Source organism: Podarcis cretensis (genome assembly GCF_951804945.1).
Source record: "Podarcis cretensis genome assembly, chromosome: 7".
Taxonomy (NCBI): Eukaryota; Metazoa; Chordata; class Lepidosauria; order Squamata; family Lacertidae; genus Podarcis; species Podarcis cretensis.
The window spans coordinates 15,937,999-15,950,054 of record NC_137176.1 but is presented as its reverse complement, the minus strand read 5'-3'; the positions used below and the strand labels follow the sequence as shown (position 1 = coordinate 15,950,054).

Below are 12,056 nucleotides of genomic sequence, written 5' to 3'. Positions count from 1 at the left end.
TAAGTTGGAGATCACAATAACAGCAAGTTATATTTTTGGTTAATTTTAAACCCTGGGCACCGGAAATAAAATGTTGTCTCGAATGTAGCACAGGGCTATATTGCATTCATATATTTTACAGATTCACGATTGCTATTTTGATGTACGATTGGCAGTGTGGATAATTGTGTGCAAGGAGATTCTAACAAAGTTGGTTGCGTTTTCATTTAAAACAGAAAATGTTCGGAAAACAGCAATCTGCTCTTTTCCTCACCAGTCTGTTGCAGGAATACAAACATCAGGCTGGCCCAAAGAACCTAGAACCAATGTTGCTTGCAAAGTTCATTTAACTCTTGTTGTTGGTGATTTATGCACCTTTGCAATAAAGGCATCCTTTATATCTTTCTGTCTCTTTGTACTTCTGCAATTTGATGAAGGCCTCCTATGAAGTGATAAGCATTTTCAGCCTTAAATAGTCCAGATATAATGTTGCCAACCTACTTGAAATCATGGTTTGACCATGAACTTGGTTTTGTGGCAGCCCTCACGCAGCTGACAAGTGCATCTTTATCTTCCAGAAACACAAACAAATTGTGAAATACTGAAAACAGTAATTGTGGATTGCTTAAGAATAAAGCAAGGGATGGTATGTGTGTTTTCGTTAGCTATCAACAAGAAAAATGCTAACATCCGTTCTGCATCAGCCCTGTGGTTTGCTAGCGTTTTGGTTCTCGGCGAAATTCTCCTTTAGCCCAAAGGAATTGTCATGCAGATTATCATATTATAGGAGTTATTCTTTTGGAACACTTCTCTCAGAACATTTAGGCACTATTTAGTTTCATGAGTAGCAATCACTCGTAGCTGAGTAAGATTGTCTTCCATGAACATGGCCTTAGCAGTGAGTCCATAAGTGACTGTGGAGGCCAATTCTGGATTCACACGTCCTTCCACAGTGGGGACAAAGGTTTCTGGATGGGAGTTGATCATGGTGAGGTTTTGCCAAGCGTGCCTTCCTCTTGGCACATTTCTCCTTTCATCCTGAGTTTGAGTGTCTTCAAAGCCCATGACACCTTTGGTAAAGGCTGTTCTCCAATTGGAGCGCTCGCAGGCCAGTGTTTCTCAGTTGTCGGTGTTCATACTACTTTTTTTTTTTAGATTTGCCTTGAGAGAGTCTTTAAACCTCTTTTGCTGACCACCAACATTACGCTTTCCATTTTAAAGTTTGGAATAGAGTAGTTGCTTTGGAAGACGATCATCAGGCATCCGCACAACATGACCAGCCCAGCGAAGCTGATGTTGAAGAATCATTGCTTCGACACTGGTGATCTTTGCTTCTTCCAGTACACTGGCATTAGTTTGCCTGTCTTCCCAAGTGATGTGTACAATTTTTTTGGAGACACTGTTGATGGAATCTTTCGAGGAGTTGGAGATGGCGTTTATAAGTGGTCCATGTTTCACAAGCATACAGTAAGGTTGGTAGCACAATAGCTTTGTAAACAAGCTTTTTGGTTTCCCTGTGAATATCCCGGTCCTCAAACACTCTGCACTTCATTCGAGAGAAAGCTGCTCCCTGCTTTTTTATATTAGGCAGGTGCCTTCACTGCATAGTTTTCAGCACCTGCTAAAACCATTTTTGTTTAGGCAAGCTTATCCAGGTACTTATTTTAGCATGCACTTTTATTTTATGATGTATTTCTTCATTTTTCACTACCACAGAGCAGCTTTCAGTTGCGAAGAGAGATTGTTTGGGCAGCGTTTCGCCCTCCCTTCTTTCTCCTCCCTTCACTCTTTCCGATTAGAGTGGAAAATCTTTTTTCTCTCTCAGTGAGGGTATTGCCATGTGCCGAAAGTCTGTCTTCATTGTATAGCTGAGCCATTTTGCCCCAGAGCCCTTAATCCCTGCTCTTGTATTCTTTCTTATTCTGGCATCTTTGTCTTAAGAGTTCTGTTCCGGACACCATTGTTTAAGAGCCCCTTTGTATGTGTACAACTGAGGAAGATGCTTAAAGCATGGGTAGGCAAACTAAGGCCTGGGGGCCGGATCCGGCCCAATCACCTTCTAAACCCGGCCCGCGGACGGTCCAGGAATCAGCGTGTTTTTACATGAGTAGAATGTGTCCTTTTACAGTGGTACCTTGGGTTACAAACACTTCAGGTTACAGACTCCGCTATCCCGGAAGTAGTACCTTGGGTTAAGAACTTTACCTCAGGATGAGGACAGAAATCGCGCAGCAGCTGCACGGCGGCAGCAGGAGGCCCCATTAGCTAAAAGTGGTACCTCAGGTCAAGAACGGTGTCAGGTTAAGAATGGACCTCTGGGACTAATTAAGTTCGTAACCAGAGGTACCACTGTATTTAAAATGCATCTCTGGGTTATTTGTGGGGCATAGGAATTTGTTCATTCCCCCCCCCCCAGTATAGTCCGGCCCCCTCCACAAGGTCTGTGGGACAGTGGACCGGCCCCTTGCTGAAAAAGTTTGCTGACCCCTGGTTTAAAGCATACAGAAGCCTTTCAATCTCAGGCTTGCCATGGAAAGGAAGGGGTGAAACATACCTAAGGAGAAGCAGATGAAGGCACTGTAACAGAAATCTATGAGATTTCATTGATGCTAGCAGGGGGGCAGAGGAAGGGAGACAGCTTCATGTGCAGGAAGAGGCTGTTCTCTTTAGTAAACTTATGAAATGTCAAAGATCCCAAGGTGCAAATAATCCACCACCACTCTGAGGGCTGGGCGATACCCAGTTTTAAACATCACAATATAGTGGTACCTCGGGTTACATACACTTCAGGTTACAGACTCTGCTAACCCAGAAATAGTACCTCGGGTTAAGAACTTTGCTTCAGGATGAGAACAGAAACTGTACTCTGGCGGCGGGGCAGCAGCAGGAGGCCCCATTAGCTAAAGTGGTACTTCAGGTTAAGAACAGTTTCAGGTTAAGAATGGACCTCCGGAACGAATTAAGTACTTAACCTCAGGTACCACTGTATAGCCAGCTCGCTGCACAGAAATCCTGGACGGGTTGCTGGATGGGTTTGTTTTTAAGCCCCCTCACTTATTTAGAAACACATACTCAGTGCTGTCATAGAAACAAATCTGGGATTAAAAAGTAGGGCTGTCAGCAGATTGAAAATGTGTAAATTAAGTTATCACCTGCTTTTAAATATATTTCCATATTATCAAAAGCTCAGTATAGGTGGCTTTTGGATATACTGCACAAAGTGCAAGAACTTTCAATTCATTTTTTTAAAAAATATATCTTTATTGTTTTAAAATAGATACATTTATGCCAGGAAAGCAAACCAACCAACCAACCAACCAACAAACATACAATCAAATAAACAAACTATAAATTGACAAACAGACAATAGCAATATATGAAACAACACAATTCTTATAACTAACATCATTTGTACTCCCAATGATGTGAACGATTGTAAAACTTATAAAACAAGAAATTAGAAATGACTTCCAGTTAGTCTCGCTGTACTTTATCTGTTGATTAGCTGATACCGCACAGTTACATATTTCTTATATAGTTTCTCTTAACTTCCCTACAAACTTATATTTATACAAAGCAAGGCTCAGTCTAATTCTGCCCAGAAGTTTCATTTTATGCTGTAATTTTTAAAGTATTCTTTTAAAAAATCTCCAACCCTTATAGACTATTCGTTTTGTTTGGCCTCTTATCCTTCCTGTCGTCTTTGCTAGCTGCAGGTATTCTACCATTAGGATTTACCAATCCGCCGTGTTAGTTATTGCTGTATTTTTTTCCAATTTCTTGCTACTAAGATTATGGCTGCTGTTATCCCATAAGAACTTTCAATTCAGTAAATTTCTAATTTAAAAGGAGAGGCCATCTTTAACCTATTTCCGGCAGCGGCGTTCAAAATTCGCCAGACGCATTTTGCACCTGGCTATTAGCCTCTTGGGACCGAGTGAAGATGCCTGGGTCCCAGGATGGCTCCTGACATCGCTATTGTCTGGAGGTGCATGCCTGAGGATGCTGTCCCTCACAAAGCAAAGTTGTTAGGGAGGGTGCACATCTCTAATAGTTGTGCCTTTTTAAAAGGGGTTCTCTATCCAGTGTTGGTTAGTGGGGGTTTTAAAGGAAATTGATCAATACCCTGGGAGAGAGGTGACGCCGACTGCCACCAACCTCTTTGTTGTTGTTGTTTAGTCATTTAGTCGTGTCTGACTCTTCGTGACCCCATGGACCAGAGCACACCAGGCACTTCTGTCTTCCACTGCCTTCCGCAGTTTGGTCAAACTCATGTTTGTAGCTTCGAGAACACAATCCAACCATCTCATCCTCTGTCATCCTCTTCTCCTTGTGCCCTCCATCTTTCCCAACATCAGGGTCTTTTCCAGGGAGTCTTCTCTTCTCATGAGGTGGCCAAAGTATTGGAGTCTCAGCTTCATGATCTGTCCTTCCAGTGAGCACTCAGGGCTGATTTCTTTCAGAATGGATAGGTTTGATCTTCTTGCAGTCCAGGGGACTCTCAAGAGTCTCCTCCAGCATCATAATTCAAAAGCATCAATTCTTCAGCAATCAGCCTTCTTTATGGTCCAGCTTTCACTTCTATACATCACTACTGGGAAAACCATAGCGTTTACTATACGGACCTTTGTTGGCAAGGTGATGTCTCTACTTTTTAAGATGCTGTCTAGGTTTGTCATTGCTTTTCTCCCAAGAAGCAGGCGTCTTTTAATTTTGTGGCTGCTGTCACCATCTGTAGTGATCATGGAGCCCAAGAAAGTAAAATCTCTCACTGCCTCCATTTCTTCCTCTTCTATTTGCCAGGAGGTGATGGGACCAGTGGCCATGATCTTCGTTTTTTTGATGTTGAGCTTCAGACCATATTTTGCACTCTCCTCTTTCACCCTCAATAAAAGGTTCTTTAATTCCTCCTCACTTTCTGCCATCAAGCTTGTGTCATCTGCATATCTGAGGTTGTTGATATTTCTTCCGGCAATCTTAATTTCGGCTTGGGATTCATCCAGCCCAGCTTTTCGCATGATGAATTCTGCATATAAGTTAAATAAGCAGGGAGACAATATACAGCCTTGTTATACTCCTTTCCCAATTTTGAACCAATCAGTTGTTCCATATCCAGTTCTTACTGTAGCTTCTTGTCGGGAATCCTTAAATGGAGAAATGTCTTTTGGGCGACGAGTGAAAGGACGGCAATTCAGACCGAGCCCAGTGATCACAAAAGGGTGGGAAATGGTGTTTGTGTGCTCTCCCATATACACCTCGCTGCAAGAGCCAGCTGCAGCCCAGGTGCCCAGCTCCACTTCCGGCAACTTGTATGATTATTATTCTTTTATTATTATTTTTTAAAGAGCCAGTTGGCAAAGAGAAGGGAAGCAGCTGTGTCTCCCAGGCAGCAGCTGTCTGCCGATAACCGAATCAGCCAGGCTTTGACAGGCAGCTGTAAGTGTCCGTCAGCTTTTATCTCTCCAGCTACTGCTGTTGTCCTTATTGCTCTGTCAGCAGCCAAGGCTGCTTGAACTCGGAGGGAGAGACTTGAGTGGACGGAAACAATAAGCCAGTCTCCGGGCAAGTGTGTGCCTGCACAAGTGGCCGGCTCTTTCAGGCGAAGGGAAATGTCTTGGCAACATGGGTGCTTGTCGATGGTTGTTTGGTCCACTTATGTCAGTGTGGTAGCTGAGTTCTTCCTATTTGTAATGGTCGTGATAAATATGCATGGGGACCCGTTGAAAAACTGCAGGAAGATGAGGGAGATCTCCCTCGTTCTGTCTTCCCCTTCATGTTAGAAATTCAGATACATAAGCTAGGCGCCAAATGGCTCCTTAAACCAAGATTACAGTGGCCAAAATGGAAGGACTAGTTGCCATTTTTGAGCAACCTTTGGCTCTAAAGTCTTATTTTTCAAAGGATGGACTGGCTGATCGATTCTCAGTTAAACATCTGGCTAGTTCAAATGACACTGCCCTTATCTTGTGTGTGTGTATTAAATTTCCTGTTAAATTTTGAATACTCATTTAAACATCCTTAAAATATCGATGACTTCCCTTCTCTTTTCATAGTTCATGTCACATGCCATAAATCCTTACATATTTTACATAAACTGAACCATTCAGAATTCCATTATTATATCCATCAAAACTTATTTACACTGTTGAATTTATCTTAATGTTGCCAACCTTTTCAAGTGTACACAATTTCCCCCCATATAGTCAATAAACATTTCCCAATCTTCTCTAAACGTATGTTCTTGTTCTCTTATTCTATATGTTAGGTTTGCAAGCTACGCATATTCCATCAGCTTAAGTTGCCATTAAATAACCTTCTCTGCCCTTTTCTTGTGTCTTGTCTAGGGATCTATAAAATCATTTATGAAACTGGCAGGCTCTGAGAATTTCAGAAGTCCACTGGTTTTGAGAAATTGCATAGAACAGTGGTTTTCAGCCAGTGTGCCGTGGCACCTGCCTTGAATGATGGTCAGGGCTGCCACAGGCAACACTGGCCTCTGTCCCTCTTTCCTTCCCTCCTTCCTCTGATGCCCTCTGGCATCTCTGCCTCCCAAAGGCTTGCATGGCTGTTTGTTGCAGCAGCCGTGGCTACAAGCTCCGCAGGCGAATGGTTCCTCTGGGGCTGGCCAGTGGGTGCTGGTTGCCAGGAGTCGAGGCGGCTCAGAGACTGGGGTGGCTGCCTGGAGGCCAGTCTCTGTTGGGCGACTAAGGCTGGGTGAATCTTCTTCCCAGGCCCCTGTGGGGCAGTGAATGGAGGCATCTCTCTTTGGGGCAGGGGCTGCTGCAGCTGCCGGAAGGATTCCCAAGGAGAAGGGGAAGAGGCTGAGGTACCACTCCACAAGGGAGAGTGTTTGAAAAAGAGGCTTCCAGCTCTGCAGGCAAGGGGTGACATAACTGGGCTCCTGAGCCCCACAGGGGTGCCGCAGAAAGAAGGTAGCTGGTCAAGGGAACCGTGGACCCAAAAGGGTTGAAAACCTTTGGCATAGAATCATAGAGACCATGAGGGTCATCCAGCCCAACCCCCTTCAATGCAGGAATCTTTTGGCCCACTGGGGACTCAAACCCATGACTCTGATATGAAGACTGTCTTGCCAGAGTGGTGCGTGCTCTAGTTATCTCCTGCTTGGACTCCTGCAATGCCCTCTACGTGGGGCTACCTTTGAAGGTGACTCGGAAACTGCAGTTAATCCAGAATGCTGTAGCTAGCCTGGTGACTGGGAGTGGCCACCAAGACCGTATAACACCAGTCCTGAAAGATCTTCATTGCCTCCCAGTACGTTTCCGAGCACAATTCAAAGTGCTGGTGTTGACCTTTAAAGCCCTAAACGGCCTTGGTCCTGTACAGTGGTACCTTGGGTAACATACGCTTCAGATTACAGACACTTCAGGTTACAGACTCTGCTAACCCAGAAATAGTACCTCAGGTTAAGAACTTTGCTTCAGGATGAGAACAGAAATTGTTCAGCGGCGGTGCAGTGGCAGCAGGAGGCCCCATTAGCTAAAGTGGTGCTTCAGGTTAAGAACAGTTTCAGGTTAAGAACGGACCTCCGGAACGAATTAAGTACTTAACCCGAGGTACCACTGTATACCTGAAAGAGCATCTCCACCCCCATCGTTCAGCCCGGACACTGAGGTCCAGCTGCGAGGGCCTTCTGGCAGTTCCCTCACTGCGAGAAGTGAGGTTACAGGGAACCAGGCAGAGGGCCTTCTCGGTAGTGGCCCCCACCCTGTGGAACGCCCTCCCATCAGATGTCAAGGCAATAAGCAACTATTTTACGTTTAAAAGACAACTGAAGGTGGTCCCTGTTTAGGGAAGTTTTTAATGTCTGACGCTGTATTGTTTTTAATATTCGGTTGGAAGCCGCCCAGAGTGGCTGGGGAGACCCAGCCAGATGGGCGGGGTATAAATAATAAATATTATTATTATTATTATTATAAGAGTCTCGTGCTCTGATGACTGAGCTACCCCAGCTGCATTCAAGAGATTATACATCAGCTCCATACGAACTACGTGGAAGGTGCTCGTGGCTGTTTGAAGTTAGCAAATTGCAAACTTTCCAGCAGGCTTGTTGATTTTGCTCTCCGTGCAGAGACATAACAAAGTATATAACCCAACATTGTCCCCATTGTATGCAGGCCACAACAGGCACAAAGTGTGCACTAAGCCGAAGGGCACTCATATCTTTAAATGTATACTAAAAGAGAAATGACGTCCGCCTTTCAATTACTGTTTCTATTACTGTTAAGATAAGAAACGTTTAAAAGAACTGGTTATAAATTGCTGCTTGAGTTTCTGACGTGTCGCTACCAGTTGGATGAAGAAAAAGGGAGAAGGGAAAGGGAACTTTAATGGTGCAATCCTTGAGCACGTTTTCAAGATTCCTGCTGCAAACACGAGAGCTGAAAGCTTGTTCTCATCCTTAAAAGCTTTTTCACATATATATCAGTTTTTGGATTCTGCGAAGTTCAGTGCATGCACCGTCATGCAGCGTATTAAAAACATTCTGCCTATGGCCAGCCCTGTACTTGTACAGTATATATTTATATAATTTCAATCCAAGTCCTTTGAGTAAGAAGAGATGATCTGAAACTACCTCCCATTGCGTACAAATGAAAGCTTGTCTTGCTCCTCTCCCACCCACCTGCTCAAAAATTTTCCTTTACATTTTCTTAGGGGGGCGCGGTGAGGAGGATGCTGGAATGTTTGTTCTCAAGCCATGAAAAAATTAAAGTTTTCTTTCTTGATGCACCTCAGTGAAGCAGGAGACTTGTTTTTGTGAAGGCTTGCCAGATTTTAAGAGTTTGGAGAGAGCCCATGCGTTGTGCCATAAATTTGAACGTCACTTGCAATTTTGCATATGTGACTCGGTGAATTGGATTCAGCTGTTCTCACGGCTGCCGATACCCTTTTTCAGATCCTTTTCGGATTGTAACTTGAGTGAAAACAGCCATCTGTTCACTGGGGGGGGTGGGGTGATCTCCATCTTTCTCGCGAGTTGCACGGCTGGACCTGACTCTGCCCGCGTGGGCTGCTTGCGGGAAATAGAAGAAGAAAAGTCATGGTTTTTGCTTTACATCTGGGTGTACAAACTGCTCATTTCTGTGTTTTTGTGTTTCTCATTCTAGGGAGCACGGGTTTGGTTGCGAGAAAATGGCCAGCATTATCCAAGTACTGTAATTTCCTGTGCGGAGGGGATTGTTGTGTTCAGGACGGATTATGGCCAGGTAAATATATCTATTCTAAAGACTTTTTAATTATATATATATATATATATATATATATATATATATAGGAAAACTCAGGGTGCTAGCAACTCCCCCCCTCTAAATGCTGAAGTGTTCTCACAGACAATTTTCAACCAATCTTTTGTCTCTAGACTTGGTGCATTTTTCCTCCCCCCCCCCCCCCAATTTATTTTACCACCACCGGTAATGATTTAGCTCCCCATCATGACAAAGGTGTGTTTTGCTGTAAAGGTATTTAGCCAGGAGGTCAATTTGGGGCAAAAATCCCCATACTTGTGTGCTGTGGAGAATAATAAACCCTGCTAGGGCATTGCGAGAAAGGAAGACTTCTGTGAACCACAGAGAATTTCAGAGGAGCCTACCTGCTATGCCTCTGCATGAGTTACTGCTCTGCTTTTTGCTTCTGTCCTCTCAACCTTCATGGGGTGTGTGCAATACTTCCTTCTGACCTGCATTTAAGGAAGGCTGCTACATCCGCCCATCCATCTCTGTATGGATCACTGCTTTAGGATAATCTTCTGCTGGTCTGAACACCAGGGGCAGGCACGTCGGAAGGCGTACGTTTGGGAATGTTCAGAGTAGCAAGAGAGGATATGTTATTTATTAATATCCTTCCTAACTTGCACTAGCAAGTTCCTTTATGTAGCAGAGTTACATTCCCCTTTTTACACGCACAGCAGATAGCTGGTTGCAGGCTCGTGTGAGCCTCTCACTATTATACAATTTAATCTGTCTCAGATTGAATTGTACGTTCCTGGTAAGTTCCCTTGAATCCCTCTTAAAAGAATAAAAACACGACAATCGTATTCAAAGTCAATAAAAGAAGTTTACTCACATCAGTTCACAGTTGGATTCCTGAAGGCAGACTTAGTTACAAATATGTACATGTGGGTCTACCCCGTATGGAGGAACAATTCCAGTATTTCTGCTAGCTGAGAGCTAGCAGTGCAGTCCTAGCTAAAAGCTGGTCAAATGAAGAAGGAAGTCAAAAAGAAGGAAGGGTGCTACGTGACTCGTCCTTTTGTTACCTGGGCAGGTAAGGTCACGCCCACCTTCTATCGCATGCAAAAGGAAGGATGCTCCAGCCAGGAGGAACAGGAAGTTTTGACTGGCTGGACCAAACATTCCCTCGCATGTCTTCTCTAGCGTTACAAGGAATGTTGTACTTCACTGCTTCTCATGGATCACATCCCGCAATACGGTTCCTACACATAGCCTCTGAAAGTACATCTCTTTGGGGGTGAAATAGCCATGTTCAAATATATAAAAGGATGTCACATAGAGGAGGGAGAAAGGTTGTTTTCTGCTGCTCCAGAGAAGTGGACATGGAGCAATGGCTCCAAACTACAAGAAAGAAGATTCCACCTAAACATTAGGAAGAACTTCCTGACAGTAAGAGCTCTTCGACAGTGGAATTTGCTGCCAAGGAGTGTGGTGGAGTCTCCTTCTTTGGAGGTCTTTAAGCAGAGGCTTGACAACCATATGTCAGGAGTGCTCTGATGGTGTTTCCTGCTTGGCAGGGGGTTGGACTCGATGGCCCTTGTGGTCTCTTCCAACTCTATGATTCTATGAAAGACAAATCTACTTCTAACTGATTCTGAAAAAGTCTTCTTAAACTGTGGGAGCCCAGCTGTGGCTCAATAACCCACTTGTCTTTGCTGCCTGCCTGGCAGAATCTGTAAGGCCATAATGCATACCTATTGGGCGGTTTGCTGGAAGGGTTACAGCTTGCACAGTCTTGTTTTACAGAACTCACCGACTCCAATTTCTTTGCACTGTCCCTCCATTGCTCACTTCCGTGAAAATATATATACAGTCATACCTCGGGTTACAGCCGCTTCAGTTTGCGTTTTTTTCAGGTTGTGGACCACCGAAACCCGGAAGTACCGGAACGGGTTACTTCCGGGTTTTGGCGGCCGCGCATGCGCAGAAGCACTAAATCGCGCTATGCGCAGAAGAACAACAAGAAGAAGAGTTTGGATTTGATATCCCACTTTATCACTACCCTAAGGAGTCTCAAAGCGGGTAACATTCTCCTTTCCCTTCCTCCCCCACAACAAACACTCTGTGAGGTGAGTGAGACTTCAGAGAAGTGTGACTAGTCCAAGGTCACCCAGCAGCTGCATGTGGAGGAGCGGAGACGCGAACCCGGTTCCACAGATTACGAGTCCACTGCTCTTAACCACTACACCACACTGGCTCTCGTGGTGAGAAGCGCCGAATTGCAACCCGCACGTGCACAGACGCGGGTTGCGAACGTGCAGCCTGCACGGATCATGTTCGCAACCCGAGCGTCCACTGTATATTAATTGAAAGTTACTTTAAAAGGCTCTATAAAGCATGCAAAATACCTTATACTTTTGCAAACAATTCAAGGTTTTTTGTTTAGCAACAGAATTCAGAGGGGGAGAAGCATGGGACACACTCACACAAAGAGGAATGCACATAACCCTGTCGCATTAATTTCATCCTGCACCTTTAACAAAGAAATGGATGCAAAACCTATTCCGTGTTGCAGAGTTCATTTCTAGACAGAGTAAATTCAGGCTTGCTTCTCAGGTTGCTTCTGAAAGGCGCCCGGGGCGCCCTGAGGAACGTTAGCTCTTGTCGGGAGATTTATTTTATTTATTTGAGGTACTTGCCATTGCGATCTGCCCTTTGCTCAAGCTTCCCAGAGTGGCACACAGTAAACCTTAAATTTGTGCTCAGCAGTAAAAATGAGAAACAAAATAAATCAAACAATACCACAAAATCCGATAGCAGTTGCTGTTAAAAAAGGCAGTGGAAAGCAGAATGAAATATCGCCATGCACTTCATCCCTCCCCAGAGATG

The 12,056-nt window shown here is 44.4% G+C and overlaps 1 protein-coding gene across 1 annotated transcript in view; it reads left to right on the top strand.

Moving 5' to 3' along the window:
- The window catches only part of MYO10 (myosin X), a 210,744-nt gene that overhangs the window by 42,188 nt on the left and 156,500 nt on the right, over positions 1 to 12,056 (top strand). The window contains exon 2 of the mRNA XM_079984894.1: positions 9,105 to 9,203. Coding sequence (XP_079841020.1) covers positions 9,105 to 9,203 — 99 coding nt within the window. The remainder of the gene's footprint in view (positions 1 to 9,104; positions 9,204 to 12,056) is intronic.